The following is a 24,367-nucleotide window of genomic DNA, read 5'->3' as shown; positions in this document are numbered from 1 at the left end:
AGATCTCGTAAAATCCTTTTTGTTTGTTTGGTTCTTCTTGCTATTTTTTCAGTCCGCGCTGCAGTTTGTTCTAATACTGGAAAAATACCCTTTTTTCTCTTCTCATCATCCTCAATATCTCCCCATATAGTTTTTTCAACAACCTCTGCAGCTTTTTTAGTAGCTGCAGTGACGGGTTTAAACAGTTTTTTAGTGTCTTCTTCGTACTCAACTTGTGATTGTTTCTGCGCTCGTAAGTTTTCTCAAAATGAGTCTCTGACAGGAAGAAATTTTTTGATTGCTTCTAATCGTTCTCGAGCTATCCTTGCAGTATGAGATTCCGGATGTACCATTATTTTAATATAACATAATGATTTAATTATAGCAGCAGAGAGGGTTGGACCTCGCGAAGACGTAATTGCGTAAAACGCGTGCATAATAGACTAGAAAAAATCACCAACGACAATGGAGTAATATTAATTAGACAAACCCCGGAGAGATTTTCTCAGTAACGTCGATGCTTTTTTTTAAATCTGTCGACGCTTTTCATTTTTCGATCATTTATAGGAAGGCTTATTTTGGTTTTTGGACGCTTCCAAAATTGGTCTGTCCACCCTCTCTGCTGCTTCTTGTTTGTTCTGCTGTTAAGTGACGATGCTTCATATGTTCAGCGTGACGGTACGAAGTTATTATGACGTAATAACTCCACAGGCCTAAGGGCAGATCAGAATGGTCATTATATACAAGTGCTTTGCAAAGGGTAGGTCACCGGATCGCTGATAGGTAATCAAGGCTCTCCTATACCTAGGACTGGACAGTTCGTATACTGAATTTGATATCATGTCTACATTTCCACATTTTGCAACGAACGCTGTTCACGTTGGTCAGGAACCGGAGCAATGGAATTCCATGGACATTGTTCCCCCTATTTCTATGACTAGCACTTTTATTCAGGAAGAACCGGATAACAGATCGGTATGTCATGCAATCATCATCGTCGTCGTCTTCGTTGTCACCTCTATTAATACTACTAAATATTGTTGCTGTTATTATTATTATTATTATTATTACTATTGTTGTTGTTGTTATTCGTAGTAGTAGCGGCTGTAGCAGTAATGCTGATAGTAGCAGGAGTAGTCCTCATACTTGCGTTTGCAGAAAGTGAGATGATTATGGGAGAGTCCCAATGTTACGTGTTCGATTTTACAGGTGAGACGATGGGTCCCAATACTACATATTTGATTTCACATGATTAAGGATGAGTCCCAGTGATGCCTTTTAGATTTTAAAGGTGAGACGGCGAGTCCCAATGTTACACAATAGATAATACACGATTATGGATGAGTTACAATCTTACATATTAGATGTTACAGGTGAGACGGTAAATAGAAATCTTACATATTAGATGTTACAGGTGATTTTAGCACTTGTATAAGCTCCTACCCTTCCTGTTCCGTGTAAATATTTTATCAACAAACTCCACTTACGACACATCCACTCCAACTTTTGTTGTTTTGTTTATATAGCCTCCTTTTATTCTTCCTTTTCTCATTGATTTTTGCCGAAGCTTTTGTATTAAGCATTGTAGGAATGTGTTCTAGGATTAATTGGAGTAATGCGTGTACTTTAATGTTTAGGTGGAAAACCGTTTGAAACTCAGCTGTCGTTCAAACAGTTCATTCTCTCTCTCTCTCTCTCTCTCTCTCTCTCTCTCTCTCTCTATATATATATATATATATATATATATATATATATATATATATATATATATATATATATATATATATAATTGTTATTATTATTATTATTATTATTATTATTATTATTGACCAATTTTCAATTTGCAACAAAGATTTTTTTAATACTGTAATCGACATCAGTATTTTCATGTGCTTTAATTAGGTACATAAAATTCGATGGCACAAACACAGCGTACTTTCAAATGTACACAATCGTCCAGGCAATAATATTGAACTAATTTACATTTCGGTTACAAAATTACAGCGAAACGAAAGCCTACAGTGAAGGTTACTGGGGGGGGGGGCAGTCGGAGATGTCGTGTCGTGCTTCGGCAAGTGAAATAAACATAATCGCATTTACAACATCTGGCCTTCTTTTTGACCTATGATATTTTTGCCTAATAAGACGACACTCACGCGCGCTTAATTTACATGCTATAGTTTTACATTGAGCCTCGCTGTCGTGTTATGGATAAATAGTGGATAAGTTTATACTTTTCAATCCTATTATTTCTGTGTCTAATATATCCTATTACTTTTCTTTTTCTGTTGTCAGATCGCCTAAATAAATAAATCAAACATTATAAACACCGATTGAAAGAAATAGTTATGGCAATATGTATGTGGAATATTCTCCGTGATTCCTACTTTGATCTCCCCTTCTGGTTTATAGAAATATAAATTTTTTCGTGATTCCCAATCATGACTTCTGGCTGATATAAAACAAAAGAAAAATATAAGAGATTTCTGGTTGATATAAAATGTAAGATTCTCCGTAATCCCCCACTGAGCTTGACTTCTGGTTGATATAAAATATAAGATTCTCTGTTATCCTCCCCATCTCCATTGAGCTTGACATCTGGTTTACATAAAATCAAGCGACGAACCATCATATTGGGTAGCTAAAGTTGGAGTTAAGGTTTAAGCAACCATTTTGTCTGATTCTAACACTGTACGGGTCTTTGTTAATAAATATCAAATCCTTGACCCCACATTTAGGCTTTTAACGAATTTCGAACTATCTTCCTCCATCTTTTCTTCTGGTGCATGTCTGCATTCTTCATTATCCATTTCGCTGTCATAGAGACGTATACGGAGGTATTATTTTGCCTATGCACTATACATATCTTCCTCTAGCACGAGGTCGGGAGACTTTATACCCCATCCTCTCTTTCCAGTTTGGGTTTGTAATTCCATTTGCATCGCAATTAGTATGCAATGGATGATAACAATTTCCTAAAAGGAGGATGTCATGTAAGTTTATGCACCAACAAAGAAAGTTTTTGCGCCCTTTTTCTTGACTTTTGCCAGTCCCTCACTTAGGATTATGCATTTTATTCGACTTATCTATAGAAAATATACATATAAATTAGGTAGAAATAAATCCTTATTTCACTTTAAGATTAAATTATTTACTTGTAATTTATTTAATAGAATAACGGGAAACAATAAGCTAAACTGTTTTTGAAAAAGAGATTATTTTGCAGGAGTATTTTTATTCAAGAGTGAACAACCCGACCAGACAGTGTGTCGAGAAATGCATCGCAGCTCTTGAAGGAGGAACACATGGTAAAAGAAAAATACTGTAACATTTCTTATTAAATGGGTGAGGTACACGAACGTTATATAGCATAAAAAATATATCTCAAATGTCCAGCATTATATATTGTCAAATTACCCATTTACGTTTTGTTCTAAATCAGAACTTTTCATTCTTCTAAAATTGGTTAGAACCTAAAGACATTACTTTATTATGTTACAAATTAATACCCAGATTTGCATGATTCAAAAACTACTTGCTAATTGTAAATTATGCATAAGATTTGTCTGTGAGAGTCCGGAATGCTAGCTACATATATAGTTACATACACCTAAATTATGCATAAGATTTGTCTGTGAGAGTCCGGAATGTTAGCTACATATATAGTTACATACACCTAAATTATGCATAAGATTTGTCTTTGAGAGTCTGTAACGCTAGCTAATTCAAATATCTCGCTAATAACGAGCGCATCACGCGAAGTAAGCCTTTATTAAAACGTCATCATCACAGATTGTCCATTAACATGTGTTTGAAAAATAATTCGTCAAACAGTTTGGTGAATCAAGTCAGTAAAATTAACCCATCCTCATTATCTCTCTGACGAGCAGTATTACGTATCTGTTTGAAAACCAGCCAGACAGTTTGACGTACACAATTGGTTATTTTTACTCTCAGAAAATACATCAGTTTCGACAAATCGTGAGTTATTTCGTTCAAGGTAGTAGGGTTACTTTTGCGCAAGTCAGGAACATACACAGCAGGGCGAGAAATATCCATGGTGTTACGCGATGTCAGCCTACAGACGAATCATGGCAACTGCCCCGAAGACCGTCGTTATTACGTTATAATAACATTATTAATGTCATAACGATTCAATGAAGTGTCATCAGAAATAGCAATGTGAGCAATATGCTATGGCGACTGAATGATCTTAGTTCTTTACATTCGGAAATTTTGCAAATAATAGTAAAAGTGAAGGGTGTGGGTATTTCACTGATTACTGAAACGTCGTCTGGTGTTCTTTTTAATTTCTGTCCTTCAACATTATATCGACTTTTGGCATACGTGACCGAATATTTCGCCAAAGAGTTCCCAATTCCCAATTGCCTCCGAGTCTCTAAATCATTATAGTGGGTTATCACCCACTGTAGTTCAAACAACGCCACTGCGACCAAAATTTTAAATCTGCTTAAAAAAGTAAAGAAAGGCTTTATCTATATTTAACCTTGTTTTCGAAACAATTTGCGAATGGTAAGGGATTTAAAAAAAGAAAAACATGAATACCTAAGCTAGCAGATCCAGCGCAGTAATAGTAAATTCGTTGAAGGATGACAACATATTAAAATCACCCCATCTAATGAGGAAGTGAAACCAAACTGCGGGTTCTGATTAGTTAAATTGTTGCAGTGACATAAGAAATATCTGATTTGTGACTAAATGACAATCGATTGTGAATCCAAGAATTTGCAAATAAGACCAAAGTTATACATTCACAAACATTACCTGTCGTAAATTATAATTGATTTTCTTATGTAATAATTGCGTTTCTATCTTAATATTCATTATATAATTAGTTAAAAGTTTTAAATTTTCAGGAATACTATTTGCTTCTGGGATGGCTGCCATTCACTCTGTCACAATGTTACTGGAGGCGGGAGACCATTTAGTCCGGATGGATGACGTATATGGAGGTACTTTGTTAAAAGGAAATGCATGTAAATATGTTCATCTCACGCGCCATTGTCAGCTAAATAGACGAGTCACACCTATATTGTCAAGCTCAGTGGTTCCCGTCCTTTTCATGTATGGGGACCACTTTTTAACTTCAAAAAAAAAAGTTCTCAGACTCCCACATGCTAATTGTTGTACTTGTAGGCTACGTTAATTGAGAAAACAAATAATGATAAAAACAACTATTATGATCTCAGTTAACGCTTAAATGAATTCACAACAACAAATACGTACATTTGAAAGATAGTAGTATATTTGCGAAGCTACGTGAATTCGCGGACCCCTTGGAATAAGCCTACGTTTCCTCGGTGGTCCGCCGACCATAGGCTGGGAACCACAGGTTTAGTTCATATGGACATAGAACACAATTCATTTTACTGTATGTTCTCTACATTTGTTTCTTAGTACTGACCTTTTCACTGTGTGACAATCAATGCAAATCATATGTTAATCTAAAATACCTTCGAAGATGACTTCACAGTGAAGTTCTTGTCAAATGTTGACCTGCTCTTTCTTGAGATGCTTGACTGTCAACATAGCAGCATGTAAACAGAACACAAATTTCACTTCCGGATCATCACCAAGGCCTTATTACTCACTGTGCACTGTCGTCGAAATACACACAGACAACAACACCCTGAGCTCATATTATCAAGAATAAACAGTTACCTTTAAATCCCTACCAAAGATGCATGAATAAAACTCTTCTATCACCACCAAAATGAGAGAGGAAAAAATGTTCTAAAAATAGACTAGAATTACATTCGTGGGTACTGAACTGGAAGTATTAATTTTGACCTAATTCCATATGGTCGTAAAATAGTCCAACGTAACAGTTACCTCCCATGGCAGACTGGCTCTGTAACCTCAATTTGGGTTAAGGAAAGCGAATATGAATCCCGTGAACTACTCACAGGACAGCATAGATTTGTAGTGAGCTCAAAGGTGAAAAGGAAATGCTTGTTTCATTGCGATAAGATATGTAAGTTCAGTCTAAATATTTTAACTAAGCACAGTTAAATAGGAAACTATCTGTCCTATCAATCAAATTGCAAAATGATTTAGTAACATTTAAAACTCGAAATCATAAGTAATTTAATTAATTGGGGGAATGGAACACAGTTGAACATAACGACAATGTTTCCTTGTGGTCAAGGTTACTTGTCTTACAAAATAGCATACAAGGGAATAAAATTCTAATTTGTTTGTTTCCACATCAAAAAAAGAAATCCTGTATTTTTTAAGAGCAGGATCAGATTTATAGATTTCACTTAATGATAATTGCATTAAAACTGGCAACAACATTTTTGAAAGTAAGTGGTTAAACATGTAAGCAATATGCTATGGCAACTGAATGATCTTCGTTCTTTACATTCGGAATTTTGCAAATAATAGTAAAAGTGAAACGTGTGGGTATTTGCAATATGAAAGTGGATTCATTTACTGGTTTGACGCTAACAAAGACAAACATTCGTATACGCCTACATTTAAAGTATTAACCAAAGACCTTAGAAAATTATGAGACTAGTCTACAGTGGTTAAAAAAAGAGTAACTATTGGGGAGGGGGTTATGGGCTAACTTGTGCAAATGTAATAATAAATTGCAAGAATGCTCAAAGTCAGGACCTTTTTATTTTTACTATGAAATTGTGATACGATGCTTAATACAAGAAATATGACTAAAACACGAATGTATGTGTTTGATTGCGTGTAAGATTTGCAATACATAAATGCTATAACATGCTGGCCTTCATAACCTTGACGTAATCATTCAGCGAGAAATGGACGACCCACGGAGTAAGAATTTTGAAAGTGAACCCTAAATTCTTAGTGTGGCGGGAGATAGCTGCTTATTTATGTGGCACAATATTACTTTTATATTAAGCTTGAATCAGTAGCAGTGAATTGAATTTGTTTGAATTGAATTGATTCCTACTGTTGTACTATATACATGTATGTATGTAATTTCAGTCTATTTTTGAGAATAAAGAAATTACAATTTGTAGACTTGTCTTATTTTTATAAGTATCTGTGAGCTTTTTAATGCCATCCAATAAAGTTGCAGTTATAACTACCTCAATACAGTGCATTTTTATTTGATGGAGAAACGTTGATAGATGCGCTAATATTGACAGCTATCTGACGAATTTCGAATTTCACTTATATTTATACTCTTCGGAAAGTAGTCGTGTTACGTAAATTTAACCAACTATTGCTTGATCGGGACGCCGAACAGGTCTGATGGTGCCGAACAGATACTCTACAACCAGCGATACAAACTAAGAGTTAATATACAATTTAACTATCATCACTTGTCCATTTACACTACGTCATTAGCAAATATATAAACATTACGTATTATGTCGTGTCCATCAAACGTCAACGTACTTGAAATCGTAACCAATACAGTTAAGCTTTTGTGAAGAGTACACAACTACCGATGAACGCTGAAAATATATTGACCAGCATAAAAATGAAGAATATACTATTAAATATTCAAAACATACTTATTCTTGTTTAAAAGAAGGCCATCATTTACAATCAACAAGTGAAAATTTAATCAAAAATGTGAACTTGACAAATTTACTGTGTGAAACCGGTCATGTGACCTAGTGTCAGCCATCTTGCTTGCAGACCTATTTTCGTGATGTCAGCTGCTGTAGTCATCGAGCTTATTGCTATTCAAATGATAATTTGGATGGGAATTCAAGTGTGATAAACATATTTCTGGGTGTGAAAAATTCATATAAAATAAGATTCCAGAAGATTTTGTGAGTATTTAACGATGTGCGAGGTTGAATTCGATGATACATTTTACCACATGACCGACAATCACACTTGACATACAACATGAACGGTTGAATACAGATATCAAGGTAAGTCGCGATCTATACAATTCTAATACATTACAGTGTTTAAATTCATTCTTTCAGCAGTTTATATATTCATTGACATGAACAACATGTTAAATTTATGACATAGAAAAACCACCCTCCCCATCCATCATATTATAGCTTTAGAGCCCCAAGGTCTATTACAATAGCAATAGAATTTATAGGAAATAAACTTTGATTTCAAACAGTAGGTGGAGAATCATTATGTGAAGTAGGTTCTTCGAGATAGGAATAGCTAAATATGACATAATACTTGAAATCAGTATTATGTTTAAACAGATTTAAGAAACATTACAAATTGCTGTAAATAAAAGTTGTTGATGTAAATGAATGTCCGGTTGGCTTGTCGATTAAGGACAGTTTGTCAGGCATAATAACTGTATGACTAAAAAAGTACAATATTTAAGAATTTTTTACTACGATAATGAATGTCCATTTGCTGACGCAGACTGAAAGTAAATTCAGAAACATTACCACTTAAAAACCAAGCGATACAAATTAAAAACGTGATAAGCCGACTACAAGACAAAGTAGACAATAGCTGAAGAAACGACTATGTACAATCAAACTGTATCTAAATAAAGTCTAAAACAGATAGTGTTTTTATATATAAAAAAACGCCATTCTATTATATTATATAATATTTTTCAAAAGAAGGGATAATAAACACCACATAAACATTGATGTAATGATGAAGACGCATAAATTTGTTTCAAATCTGATACCAGGTTAGTATAGAAACAATTATCGTAATTGCACTATAAACTTTACATTTCGTTCTTCGTACAATTACACCATGTACAATTTTAATGCATCCTTATAGCATTCAATCAAAACGAATTACAACACAATTAACCAGAATTACAATAAAATGCACATCTGAAGAACTCGTCTATCTTACTAAATCTATTGTACTATCGTGGATTGTATGCAGTCAAAACTAGGATCATTATCATCATTTTAATTGTAGGATATAATTGCTTTACTCATTTATTTATATGACATTAATTAATAAAGATAACATTGACTTTGCTGTGATAATTGGTTCTATTGCCTTTACATGTGTTTTAGGTTGTATTGTTGTACCTTCGTTACAAGTTACGTCTGATAGGATGTTACCATTATTTTCTTTGCTTACAGAGATGTTATCATGCTTTTTACGTACATCAGAGGTATAATAATCCTTTAAAAGTAATTATGAAAGGTTGTACCGAAAAGTGGTACAGAAGCTAGTAAATAACGGTTGTACCGAACGTGCTCATGAAAGGCTGTGCCAAAGGTACTAAATAAAGGTTGTATCGAATGTACTCATGATAGGTTGTACAGAAGGTACTCATGAAAGGCTGTACCAAAGGTACTAAATAAAGGTTGTGTCGAAGGTACTCATGATAGGTTGTACCGAAGGTATGCATGAAAGGCTGTACCAAAGGTACTAAATAAAGGTTGTACCGAAGGTACTCATGATAGGTTGTACTGAAGGTACTCATGAAAGGATGTACCAAAGGTACTAAATAAAGGTTGTATCGAAGGTACTCATGATAGGTTGTACAGAAGGTACCTATGAAATGTTGTACCGATTGTGCAAGCATTCTATCTTAAAAATACTCTTAATGAATAACAATTTTATCCTGTAATAGTCCGTTTCCTATCACGCAGATAACTTTTAACAGCCTATCAGAAGAAAACAAATTGTGGGCGAAATGTGTGCAGTGTCTCATTCTCTCATTAACCTTTACACCCTGATATATTAACAGGCAGCTCTTTATAATTCCAAGGTGACCTTGAGTGACCATGCCATCAGTGATGATATTGACCCACTACACTCCTCAGTGTATTAAAGACCTAATCTCTTAATTGGTTTCCGGTCCAGATAATAACTGAGGCTAATGAAAGACTTAAAAAACGTTGACGAAACTGGGATTATGATATGATTAGCTGTTCAAACCCTTGAATGCCTATGTTTGACGGTGGGTCTTATTGTAAACCTTAATAGCTTTTTCAAACGTGCGCTGTAGGCTAAAATTAAAAGGTTTAAGATTGGCTGTTAATTATGTTGATCATATTCCATATTTCATTCAACTTTTCTCTTTAGGAAAAAGCTCTGCTTTGTTTTACCCAAAAGTGTGTGTGTGTGTGTGTGTGTGTGTGTGTGTGTGTGTGTGTGTGTGTGTGATTTGGAATTTTTAACAATTTTTCAGTCATATCGCTACGATGTCTGCAGTGTGACAGTTTATAGAAATGTCTAGCAATGGGGCATCATGTAGCAGACATGTAGCACGATGTCCCACCCAGTCACATTATCCTGACACCAGGCCTACCAGTCATAACACTACCTCTTAATGCTGAGCACCAAGCGAGGCAGCTATTAGTACCATTTCTGTAAGTCTTTGGTATGACTCGGCCGGGGATCGAACCCACGACCTCCTGCATCCAAGGCGAACGCTGTAACCACTAGGCCACCGGAGCGGTTTTACCCAAAAGAGTTAAGCAATGTAGTTCTAACGTTAGGAAATTTATCAGGTAAAAACCCATTTGCTATCAGGTACTATATGGTGAACTGACTGAGAGGAGATTTAAGTGCTGCATGGTAAATAGAATTCGTAGCTTTTTTAAAGTTTTGTCTACGTTTTACTAGTTGTCTTCAAAGTTTATCTCTTCATAGATTTGCCGCTATTGTGAAGTAAATATTTCAGATTTATTGCGAACCTTGGTTTCGTGGTTTTCCTTCGCTTTTTTCATCTTTTTTTTAATGATATTCTGAACGTCAGCTCAATATAAATCTAAAAAGAACAAAGAATAAAAGTCAAAATTCAGTGTTCCTTTTATTTGTTAAAAATAATTTGAACTGTAATTGCCTAAATAAACAAGATGGTTTTTAAGTTGAGTTACGAATTTGAAGTAGAAAACGAAGTATTAGAGACTCACAAAAGAACTTTTTTCAAATCTTGTCCAAATATGTCATAAAATCAGTACAGAAAAAATACAGCATGTCATCAGAGAATTGAGATTAAAGAAAATGGGAGCACATGTATATGTACAACATACAAGGTGATGAAAACCATAGGATACAATACTGCAAGAAATATGATTTTTATCTGCGTCAAGAGAGAACATAAAAAATTGACATAATATTAAAAGCTATATTCCATTTTTCAGGTACCAGTAAATATCTCAGCCAGTTTGCTGCACGGATAGGTATTAAAGTCTCCATTGCAGACTTCAATGATACAGACGCCGTAGAAAAAATTGTGCAACCTGAAACGCGGGTAAAACTTTATAAGCCTATTTAACAATTTAACAGTGTTTGATTAATAGAAAAGTTTCACAATTGCCATTAATGAAGGGTACGCTGGTTATTGCATTATCTCTTTAATAGAAATTACAACTTAGGACAAATGTATACGTCCGTATATCGAACGTGACTGTGAATCATTGATGAACACTATGTTAAAATATTTTTATTTATCTTTAACGGCCTTTGCAAATAAATAATTATATAAAACTCATTAAAATCCTCGAGGCATCAATGCATTTTATATTCTGCCCATGTCCGTATCGAACAGCTCCAGCAAAGGTGAAATGCATCACTAAACCATACTCGCTAATCTTGCCGAAGTTTAGAAATTTTGTTTTAATATGTAATGACCTTTTAATATCGATAATTATATTAGAAACCGTATTTATTTAATGTAATTTTGATCAGTTGCTTAACTAATTAGATACACGGAAATACGGTTAAGAAAAATATATACTATGACTTTTTCAGATTTTGTCTATATTCTTTAAGAAGGAATACAATGACTAGTTTGGGACAAAGAAGACAGAAATAAAATTGGGTGAAGGGAAATGTGATTCCCTTAAGAAATATCTAAAAGAGTGATTAGTGCGTTTCATGCGACAGGCAGTATTTTGTTTGGACGTAAGCAACAGTAGATCACGCAATATACCAAGGTTAGTCACTATTAGTATTGGAAACATCGTATCTCATGAACAACGACCAGCGGCAGTAAAACTCTCGTGTTGATATAAGAAAATAATGAAAACATGAAGAAATAAGAGTAACTGTGTCTTGAATATACTTCATTTGTCTTGATTCCATATACAAATTTGAACATTGATAAAATGATGTTTTACAATTTATTAATAGCTTGTGTGGATGGAAACACCTACCAATCCCTGTCTACAGATCATCGACCTTGACCTCATGGTTTGTCTACTCCGCAAAAAAGCCCCCAGCTGTATCACAGTTTTGGACAATACTTTCTCCACACCATATTTCCAGGTGACATTTTTAATTCATATCATTTTTTTTCTGGGGAAAATGAGTAGTAGTTATAGGGGATTATATGGCTCCTGAGAGAAGACAATGTTTAAAAAAGTGTCGAGCTTTTATAAAGCTCTACGAGAATTTAAAATGGATCGTTTGGCATGGAGTCCTATGCGAAGTACATTAACAGTACATCAAAGATAGGACTGTGTTGTGCCCTGTAAGAAATGAGAGGTACAAATAATTGGCGTGTTCAGAAAATCTATGGAAGCTTAATATGGATGGGACACGATGGGACCATATGGAATACTGTATTAATATGGATGGGACACTATGTGATCCTATGGAATACTGTATTAATATGGATGGGACACGATGGGACCCTATGGAATACTGTATTAATATGGATGGGACACGATGGGACCCTATGGAATACTGTATTAATATGGATGATCTACGATAGGCTCCATGTAAATGTAACATTTTGTTTTTGGCTGTATAGGGATTTAAGAGATTTAACATTACATTTGGGACACTATGGGAATTTTAACATTACCGATGTTAGTATAACACTGTACGAATTTAACAGGATGGAGAGACCGACAAATACACTCTATTCGCAGACAAGTGCCATATTCAAAGCCACTAATAGTATGTTGTTTTACTGTGACAATTAACCTTTGGTTTGTTGATAGATTTATATTTATGATTGTTTGACGATGAGACTCGCTGATTGTACAGTACTGTTTATTTGTTCTCTCTCTCTCACACACACACACACATACACACACACACACACACACACACACACACACATATATATATATATATATATATATATATATATATATATATATATATATATATATATATATATATATCGGGATAAAAATAACACAATGTTATATATGTGACAGGATCCAAACGATACACGAGTTTCTAATGAAACCGGAATCAGTAAAATAATAAAATAGAGGCAAACAGCCATACATACAATTATATTTTTATAAAGTATATACAACATTTTAATCTTTTAATTAACATTTTATACAATTGTATATAGTGCCTTGGTATTAAGGCCATTATGATCTAACTTAAGAATCATAATTAATAATGTGAATCATAATGGATCGATATTTATATTAGAGACCGTATTTGTTTGATGTAATTTTCATCAGTTGTTTAACTAATTAGATACACGGAAATACGGTTAGGAAAAATATATGCTATGACCTTTTCAGATTTTGTCTATATTCTTTAAGGAGGAATTAATAATATGAATCATAATGGACTATACCTTTGCCTTGTGGTTATATTTGACCATACGAAGGATTCTCTTCCGCCTACCAATTAATTATTCAAGTCTCGTTAAACGTTATTTATTTCATGTTATTGTAACATTTCAGCTATTTTCTCTTTCATTAAAATAGGAACTATATTATTTTCATCCCGAAACATTTTCACATACTCTTTTATCTATAGAGTAAAAGATAGAAATCAATTTAACATTTTCATGAAGATCTTTTATGAGAGAGTTATATTTGGGCATTCTCACCCACACAGTTATTACATACTGTCTACCTCTGAATGCCAGCTTGTTCAATAAAGCTACTTTTTCTTGTCATCTTTTAGGTATATCTGTTAGAGACGTAGTATTGGTTCCCTGGTATAAACTAATAAGTAATTATATCAATTTCTTTAAAATATCACCAAAATCTAATGCAATTACATTGTCATCTCGAAAAGGCCATTTCTGCTTTATGACTAAATGTACAAAAACAAGTTGGACAGATGATGACAATAAAGTAAAATAATGTTTTTCTATCTAGTATAAAAGTTGTTTTTTAACAGTTTATAACACGGTATATTATTATGATTTTAGGTTTTTACATATACATGGATTCAGTTAGAGATGACGCCATTCAAATGTTAGATTAATGCTTTATGCGAGTATCAAAAACTATGTTGGTTTACCCAACTGCCGTAAATGAGTTTAAAATAACCAAATCTTTATTTCCTAATTTTTTGTTCAGATAATTAGGTGACTTAGCTTTTCTTCGCAAACTTTGTTTGTTTTCTTCTGCAATTCTTTTATTAAAATATTATCTCGTATTGTTTCTTCATCTACACCATTTGTATGAAATAAATGAAGCATAAAATTACATCCTGAAAATGTGAAAGCATCATTTAAAGCTAGACCAATCATAATTCCTGATGTTGCCATATCTAGTGCTTACATTATTATTGAATGGCAATAAAGCTTGACTGTACTATATCGTCTAATCATATAATCTTTTGGATAGACTCTCTGAACTGTAGATTAAAGAGCCATGTGTTATTTGTGTCCAGTTTTCACGATGCATTCATTATTTTCTTCATTGAAGTTTAATCTGTAGCCCAAAAGTTGATAACTTACGTATTCCGATGATAAAATTAAGTTCATATTAATAATGTAAATTAACAAATTGTGGAATAAATTAGTCAATTAATTTTTTATTTAAACAAGACTTAATAATTGTAAAAGACTTAGTATTAGAACAATCTTTGTCAAGTAATGTAATTTCAACAAATGTAGATGGAATATATTTAAATCTGTAAGTGGCTTCTGATGTTTATGGTGTGATCAAAGACTTCAAGATATCCATATATCGTCTTACATTAAGAACAAATAATATTTGTTTGAATGCGAAAATCGTGAAGAAATACAGATTCAACCGTATGACGTAAGTGCATTCTCTTCGCAACGTAGCGAAAGGTGTGTGTGTGTGTCTGTGTGTGTGTGTGTGTGTGTGTGTGTTTACTTTTTTGTTTAAAAGCACATCAACATATACAAGGTTATATCGTGCCAAAGTGATTGTAGCAAAACTTTTTGCCTGGAAACCCACTATGATGCCGGATCGACATGGTGTCTTTACTTTTACAAAACTTAAATTCCTTCTTATACTTGCAGGTTTCTTGATTTAACTCATCATTTTTACTTTGTATTGCAATACTCTTTCTGCCATCTCTCTGTTTAATTAATCTTTCCATTTTTACCTGTCTCCTAGTCTTTTTACTTTCAATGTTTAGATGTTTTCACTTAATGTTTAAAGTCTTTATATAGATTGTTGATTGAAAGATACTGTTTTAGTGTGTTGTTTGCAAGCATCTGTTTCGAGTATAATTTTACGGTCTCTTTCATCAAAATCTTTTCTTAATTATTTCACATTTATATCTAGTTAAACAATACTTCCTTGCACCACGCCAGTTATTACCCAATTCTTGATTGGTTTTCAAATTCAAGTTTAGCAGTAAGGTCATCTTTAAGAGTTACTAATTTGATCTGTTAGTGCTTTAAGCTTGTAACCAAAGGCAGTAGATAACGTGTAAGTAGTTCTAGTTGATCTAATTATGCTTTCACTCACTCACTTATTTTCTTTTTGTTTCCATCTATCGTTTTGGCCATTGTTTTAAATTCATTCTTTCATTATCATTTTCTTCCTGGTTTTTGCCACTGAGACAAAGAATTAACGTTAGCAGTCCGATTATCTTCTAATTTTATCAAACCATCTTTGCAATCATCAATGAACGTATTAATCATCTTCATCATTCCGCATTTTCTCGTCGTTGAATTCTTTTCATAAATTTTGAAATTGAAATTGCAAAGTTTGAAATTGTATAAATTTGAAAATCTAACCTATTGGCTTGCAGACATTAATCATTTCGGACTTTATTTACTTTGTGAGTGATTATCTAAATTTTACACATCGATAAATACCCAACCATGGTCGTTTAATTCTATAATAAATCTAAACAAATTAAATTAGACTATGTTCAAGTGTATTGTTGTGTCCCAACAAACATGGTAATGGGAATTTAATATAAAAATAAATAAATATTGACAGTAATCTCGAGTTTACGGTTTTTATTAATTTTTATTTCATGGGAATATGGTATTAGTTTATTGAAAATGAAAAATAAGATTGCTCTATGGTATGTCACTGAGGCTCAGCAAATACAGACCCTAGACTAGGCCAATATACCATATAATACTGTTGTTTTGTCAAAATAGGTGTTGGTCAGTCAGAGTGAGACATTGTCATAGGATGCTCTCTCTCTCTCTCTCTCTCTAACACTATTTCTCGAAACAATAACGTCGAGTCATTCCATTCATAAACAGCATAGCAAATGTATATGTTGTAACAATGTTTCGACACAATGTACATAAATGCAAATATCGAGTTCCTCAAAATGTACACAGAGCAGACAACAACTAATTTCAGTGTCATTCATGCCTGTCCTTAAACTTATTTGTATGCACATCCATCCTGTTAGAATTCCCGTACAGCGTTACAGTGACATCCGAAATGTTCAATTCCAGTAGGGCCCCATAGTGTTCCAAAAGCAATATTACATTCCCATACTTCCCCATGTCGACCAGACCCAGTGTTAAATTCCATGTTAAAATTCCATTAAGTTCCATATAGTCCTTTCCAAGTTAAATTTCCTTAAATCCGCATAACTAATCGACCCTTTATAATATATATTCCCTATTGGGTCCCGTACCCTCCCAAATTTGCCGTGATGTTGATTCCGATAGAGTGCCATACCGATGTTAAATTCCTGTTGAGCCCTATTACACTTCGACGCTTTTTAACATCGATTTCAAGTAGGGCTCCATTCAGTCTACTATACCTACTATGACTGCGAATTCGTGTATTTTTGAAGTTAAAGATGAATTTGAGGAGAAGACGATTTCAGATCATTATTTCAATATCTCTGACAATAAAAAGCCAATATGTTGGAAGACTATACAATTATAAAGTCATCAAGGTCTACATAGATAACATTTTTTGCTTTGTCTTCTACTCGTTTTTCTTTCTCGAGTAATTATACAGTTTCTCTTTGTATGCAAACCAATAAATGTATTTTGTTCGAAGTTGGCCGGGGGAAAAACAAGTTTTGTTTTGCGTCGATGTATGTCAAATCCGTTAGGTCAAAAACTATTTATATGAAATATCAAACGAGTTCTTTTTCCTCCGACTCAAAACATGTAATAGAATGTGGTTTTGCGTTTTACTTAAGACGCCTTTTCTTATGCGTTCTACGTATCTTGGGCAATCTAGTGTAAACTGAATGCAAAGCAGACATCCAATTTAGAACATTTCGATTTGGTGCATCGAATAATGACCTTCGAACTTCAGTGAAGACACCTAAGTAGTTCAAGTGTTTGTGTGCGATATGGAAAATATGAATTGAAGTTCCGAATCGAACACGAGATTAGCCATGCAAGAATAAATGTGTATGCAATATATATATATATATATATATATATATATATATATATATATATATATATATATATATATATATATATATATATATATATATATGTGTGTGTGTGTGTGTGTGTGTGTGTGTGTCTGTGTGTGTCTGTGTGTGGTCTTTCATCGTTGTAAGCTATGGGCGTCATTCCGATGCGCTCTTTTATCACCCGTTATTACCTGTGCTGAGAATTCCTTGTTTCACATGACTTTCGCGATGTTTGAATGAGCCAACTCAAGTTTTTCATCCACATACGTTTATTTATTGATCGAGAAGACGGACCCTTTCATTGATGCTTAAGAGACTGTTACATTAGAGGTGTATTCGAGTGAAATGCATCTGTGCAAACACAGACCGGCAGTGGAAAATTGCTTATTTATCAGTCCATTCAAGTTGTGTGCTCCCCTTTTCTCGATCAGGTAGGAACGGTGTTCAAATGTGAACAACGTACTTTTGACTGGATGTGGTGGCACCGCATCCAATGAAATTCACAGACCCGAAGCACAGAAATATCTGTTCGATACGCCAAGGTGCAGATAGGATTAACATATCGGAATCTTCGCTAGGTGAAGATGCGGGATTGCGAACAGGGTACCACTGGTAGCAGTCACATAATGAGTGTAAGAACAGCGTAGAGCCTGATCTTCTGATATAGGATGCGACGGCACGATCATGGGTACGGTTTTCTCAGAGGTGCGGTGGGGTGTGTTAGACACGGTCGGAAACGCTAAGCAAAGTCTTGCCTTTAAAAGTTATAAACAGAAAACGTTCCTCTGAAGTTTCTAAAGTTTACAATGGTTTACAAAGTTACAAACAGAAAACGTTCCTCTGAAGTTTCTAAAGTTTACAATGGTTTCGTATGTGAGATTTCAGTGTAATTAATCCATGTAATCTCTGAACATACGACTTTTACTTTATGTAAGATCAGTCCGACGTGCAATAGTCTTGAAAATAAAACATACAAAACTAATTTTTATTTCATCTTTATCAGACATCTCTCAAGGTGTACACTGCTTATTTAAAATTAGTTTAAATGACCGTCCTTGGGCGGGAATACAAGAAAGTGTGTGCATGTGTTTGTGTGTTGGTTTTTTTCGTAGCTTTAACAATTTTTCAGTCATATTGCTACGATGTCTGCAGTATGACAGTTTTAGTGAATATCTAGCACTGGGGCATCATGCCGCAGACATGTAGCATCATGTCCCACTCAGTTACATTATCCTGACATCAGGCCGACCAGTCTTAACACCAACCTCTTAATCCTGAGCGCCTAGCGAGGCAGCTGTTAGTATAATTTTTATAAGTCTTTGGTATGACTCGACAGGGATTAGAACCAGCGACCTCCCGCATCCGAGGCCGACACTCTAACCACTTAAGCCACTGGAGCGGTCTAAAAGAAATTATAAAAAAACACCAAAAAATTGGGATAAGCGAGTCAAGAGAAAGGTTTGAACATTAAAATACACAATAAAAATATTAAAAAAACATTAGGAAGCCGCCGCGAGTTTCGAACCCTTGACCTGTTGTTGGGCAACCCTGACACATAAAAAAGACAAATGTGAGTGTTTATATATAAGTGAGTGTCTCGGAAAATGAGTTCTCTCTCTCTCTCTCTCTCTCTCTCTCTCTCTCTCTTACATCTTCTGTGTAACTTTGATATAATGGTAATGAGTCAGTTAGTTGCGAAAGCTCATTTCTGTCCGCATATAAATGCAAATCGATTTGTAGCAATAAAATATGTTAAAGTTAATAAAGATTGAATGACTCGTACTATGTTTTCAGATCACAACTAAAATGTTAATTAGGCATGTATGCAACGATGGAGGTATAGCCTCCTTGTTGGGTATATTAGACGGAAAATGTAGTAGTTATATAATACACAGATCTATCAAAAGTAATTTTGTCTCCTAATCTATTTATATGTTTTATTAGGCAATTGATAATAAGAGAAAATAACCATTTAAAACGATAACAACGTAATTATTGTCAAATAATTAAAGAAAATAGTTATTGCATAAATAAATATATTCTCTCTCTCTCTCTCTCTCTCTCATTTTCTGTGTAACCTTTGTATAATGGGAATGTGTCATTTAGTTATGAAAGCTCTTTTCAATTCGCATATAAAATGTATATCAATTTGTAGCAATAACATATGTTTAAATTATCAATGTGTTTGAGAGAAAGAGAAGAACAGAAAACCATCTGAAAACTTACAAGCACTATTACCAATGGACAGCCAATTTAAAAGGAAATCTGTTGTTTTTAAATTAATTAACAAATAATTAACAAATAAGTCAAGAAAAATGCAGCAATAGTATAGCCAGAATCCATTATGTAGTGCAATTAACTTAATTTTTTTTATTTTCTTTCTCTTCGCCTATCGATTCTAGAGGCCTTTGGATTTCGGAGTGGACATTGTGATGTATTCCGTCACGAAGTACATGAATGGTAGGACTTAAAATTGTTTGTACTTTTTTCTGCTTAATGTTTTATTTGCCGTATTTTCCAGCCAAGATTCACCTGTAAATATTTATGACTGATTTTGTTTACATTTAACAATCCGTTACCTTTCCGGATCAGCAGACTGTGTTTAGTATATTTGATAGATACGGTTTTCCGTGCAATCAGCCTTTATAAAAATATCAAAAGTGCGGCAATAAAGAAATGTAGGGGATGACAACTCTACAAAACCGATGTTTACGAATTTAAACGAGTTTATGTCTAATATTGCGCTAGCAAATTAGGCCTCGAATTCTTTTTAAAAAAGTTGAATTTGCAATTTTGTTTCGACCGATCACAAATTATGTTATTTTTGAAAGCTCGTTTCTGAATGGCTAATCAAGGAAACTCAGTCTCAGACCCTAAAAGTCTAAGAGTTTTATTATCTTACGACCATACTATACACTGTCTCCTTGGAATTATGGGATTAACGTAGAGTCTGGGCATTATGGGATATGAACTAGTTTGAGTTGGTAAAAGTGAGTGGTAGTAGCGTTTACGAACTTTACAGTAGATGATTTCTGCATAACCATGCTGCAGTGGACACCTCTGACGTATTTCATTTGAGACCCATATACGTATTTTCTGAAACCTGTTACTAATATATTTCTTACCGGAAATACATCTTTAAAAATGAAAGTAGCCGATTCATTTAGATAGCGACATGACCATGGAGGTAAAAAGAATTCAACCTGTGAAACTTTGTGATTACAAAAATCTAATAGGTAATTACTAAAAGCAGTGGAATTAATTAAAATAAATAGAAAATACAGTTGAAATTCAGCTTTCACAACATTGAATATTCGTTTCATTCGAATGGATCTTGTGTTCCAAGTCCCGCTTTGGTTTCCTATACAGTTCATTTGTATTGTCTACGAAACGTTTTTATGTTAGAAAGGAATCGAATTTGTGAAGATACAAAATACTATTCCGGTAAAAATCAAGTTTAAAGCGCTCATTTCGACAAGTTTTAGAAGTTCGAGGAAGTTTTCAGTGTCCTCTTTTATGTTCATTTTACTAAATCCGCGAGACCCGCTTGGATTCTATCGATATGACTTTAGTCGTATCCTAGAAGTTAACTTACGAACTGTGACTGGCATCGTGATTGTATTAACTTTTACGAATGTTTGACCAATTACATGGCGTACGTGCTGACTTGAATGTTGAAAACGAGGTCAGGTGAGCGAGTAAATGGAGCTTCCACTTGCATTGTATTTTTTTTTTTTTTTTGCTCTTTTTCAGCATGCGCTGATGGTACACGCAAGATTTAGTTGCCTATCATCTATGGTTTGTGGCATTCTCCTTGGTTATTCTACTCTCTTTTAAATCCGCTTAGGCTTCTATCTTAAATGTGAAAACCTGAGCTCCAAACGCCGAACTTTACCTTTGATTTGGACGCTGAGCAGGAACAACGGAACCTCTATGTTCGACAATCAGCTGGTGTCTAAAGGTCAAGGTTGGCGACAAGCCATAGGGTGCCCTCGGCTCACACAATTCTTACCTTCGAAACACCAATAGAAATGTATTGAATATTTTTCACATTGGAATCAATAAAAGTACGAAAGATTAAAGTTAACCAGAGGATGAAATTCCGCTATTACTTGTTTTGATAAAAGCTTATTCCGATGCGTATTTCAGATTTTTTTAAATACAATATTTGAAATCTTCTTAGGCTTCTTTAAAAAGTCTCCTTTTTATTTGTAGGACACGCTGATGTTCTCATGGGTGCTGCAGTAACGAATGATGATCAAATTGCTGAGAGGCTGCGCGTAATCCAAAGCGGTATAATTGTTCTGTAATTAATAATAACAATAATATAAATGAAGCTAGAAGTAGTAGTAGTAGTTGTGTAGTAGTAGTTGTGTAGTAGTAGTGTAGTAGTAGTTGTGTAGTAGTAGTGTAGTAACGGTGTAGTAGTAGTAATAGTACTGTAGTAGTGTAGTAGTAGTAATAGTACTGTAGTAGTGTAGTAGTAGTAGTGTAGTAATAGTGATGTAGTATTTGTGTAATAGTAGTGTAGTAGTGTAGTAGTAATGGTAGTAGTATTTGTGGTCTAGTAGTAGTAGTGTAGTAGTAGTAGCATTTGTGTAGTACTAGTAGTTGCTGTTCTTATGTAGTAGTAACAGTAGTAGTAGTGTAGTAGTAGTAGTAGTAGTAGTAGTAGTAATAGTGTAGTAGTAGTAATAGTGTAGTAGTAGTAGTGTAGCAGTAACAACAGTGTAGTAGTAGTATAATAGCAGAAGTGCAGAAGTAGAAATGTAGTAGTAGTAATAGTAGTAGTAGTGTAGTAGTAGTAGTGTAGTAGTAGTGTATTAGTAGTAGTAGTAGTAGTAATAGTGTAGTAATAATGTAGTAGTAGTACTAGAAGTGTAATAGTAGAAGTGTAGTAGTAGTAATAGAGTATTAGTATTAGTAGTAGTACTAGAAGTGTAGTAGTAGAAGTGTAGTAGTAGTAGTAGTAGTAGTAGTAGTAAGATTATGATGATTGCTCCTCCTCCTGCTCTTATTATTACTACTACTACCACCACCACTACTACCCCTATGCGTTTTAAAATTTTTTTTGGGGGGGGAATTTCTCCTTTCTTAGAGTAACTACTTATCAAATCTATGAGATTTTAAAACAGAACTGCTGAAACTTTCTTCAGGAATATTAAATGTAGTCGTTTCTAAAAATGTTTGGTCTAGTTTTCCTGGTCATTTTTTTTAATGAAAAGCGAAATATGTTTATGATTATCTGCGGTAAAGTCTTTAGATACCAAACAAATAATTTTCGATTTTCTTCTACCATAAATGGTTGATTTTTGAAAATATTAGTATCGTTTGCATGCCTATGTAAAAGATATTTTCCTCACTTCAAAAAAGATTGATGCAGAATTCAGTAATATTTTACAACTGCAAACGTCTGACGTTGTAACATACCTATGAATTTGAAACCAGTATCTAAAATGTTGCAACCAACACCGATGTCAGCACCAATTGTATTTTTCCTTGTTCTTATTTTAAATTAGACGTTCTTCACTATGTTTGAGTTCCTGATGCATTCAAGAACACTAACGTCATGCATAGTAAACTCAGCAAATGACTGTCTTAGGAGTCCTTTGTTTACTATATATATAAATATGCTCTCGTTGGAGTTGTTTATTTACTCTACGTATTTATTGTTGTTTAATGTCCTAGAAAGTGACTTATTTGAATTTACAGATTACCAAAATATCAGGTACGTGTGTTAGGGAGTGCTTCAGTTGACACTGTACCTCAAACGATTGTGTAAGCTTTAATAATAATAGTAGTGGCTCGTTCATTATTGACGATATGGAAGAACAAAGCTTTAGGTCCAAAATTTTTAGCGAACTCGTTATACCCGTTAGAAGATGTTCTCAGGATAAAGATGAAAACGATAATTGTGGTGAATGATTATTGTAACTATGACAAAGCTTTGATCTTTACATAGCAAATGTAAACTTGGAACCGGGTAAGAGTGATCATGATATTTTGTGTAAATATTCCGTTATTGGTCATATTATCAAGTCACTTCTTTCATTATCTGCATTATTGGATTTTGAAATGTTTATATTTGATTGTATGCTGAGTAATGGTCAATACCACTACGAGTTTTAAAAGTATGACTGATGTTATCCAAAATGACGATCTTACTGTTAAAGCCATATGGTCTTCCATAAATGGTCATATTATTCAAGGATATTGTAATAGTTGTAACATCAAATAGCTTTCTAGACTTGCTGAATTATATAGATCACCGTAATTGTAATATTATTGCTATTAACTATGATATTAATTTAGGTAATTTCGTTCTTGAAGACGTTTCTGGAAGAGTTGATATGTTTATTCACTTAAACATTGTAGTGGTGGTGTTTAAAGTAAGACTAGAAACTCTAATTTTAATCTGGAATTATACGTGAGGCATAAATCTACCAATCTTATCATTGCGTCTCAGAATTGTGGAAACATGATAATCTTGTTCTCCGCAGTAAGATATAGAAGAAAGTGTCGTAGCTCCAATGTTTTTTAAAAATGTCAAAAGTCAGTTACTGACAAACTAAAATTATTCATAAAGGCGATCAAAGAGAATACTTATTTTTTGGATAGTTGTAACTGTTGTATCAAATCTATTTGGGTACAGTGGCACTTTAAAACTTTAATGGTCATATGAAAATATGAATACTGCAGTTATTGATACTGTCATTGCAATTTTTCGGAATATAATATTAAACTAAACTTTACGGATGAAGAAGAGGTTTTTAAAGTCCTAAATACTCTTAAAACAATAAAATATGCAATGGAGGTCAAATTAGTAACAATTTTCAGCATAATGTTTAATGTTTCCTAGCGGTATTATCACCAAGGCTGTATTTGTCCTGTATATTTAAAGAACAACTGCTTTACGTTTTAT

General features: G+C 33.9%; 1 protein-coding gene across 1 annotated transcript in view; it reads left to right on the top strand.

Annotated features, from left to right (window-relative positions):
- The first annotated feature begins 819 nt into the window (after positions 1–819).
- The window catches only part of LOC149807494 (cystathionine gamma-lyase-like), a 35,698-nt gene continuing 12,150 nt past the window's right edge, over positions 820–24,367 (top strand). The window contains exons 1-7 of the mRNA XM_089957104.1: positions 820–954; positions 3,206–3,287; positions 4,857–4,952; positions 11,043–11,152; positions 12,034–12,168; positions 19,848–19,905; positions 21,661–21,738. Coding sequence (XP_089813230.1) covers positions 820–954; positions 3,206–3,287; positions 4,857–4,952; positions 11,043–11,152; positions 12,034–12,168; positions 19,848–19,905; positions 21,661–21,738 — 694 coding nt within the window. The remainder of the gene's footprint in view (positions 955–3,205; positions 3,288–4,856; positions 4,953–11,042; positions 11,153–12,033; positions 12,169–19,847; positions 19,906–21,660; positions 21,739–24,367) is intronic.

The sequence above is a fragment of the Sinohyriopsis cumingii genome, chromosome 1 (genome assembly GCF_028554795.1).
Source record: "Sinohyriopsis cumingii isolate HCF-2022 chromosome 1, ASM2855479v2, whole genome shotgun sequence".
Taxonomy (NCBI): Eukaryota; Metazoa; Mollusca; class Bivalvia; order Unionida; family Unionidae; genus Sinohyriopsis; species Sinohyriopsis cumingii.
This window is presented reverse-complemented; position numbering and strand designations above follow the sequence as displayed.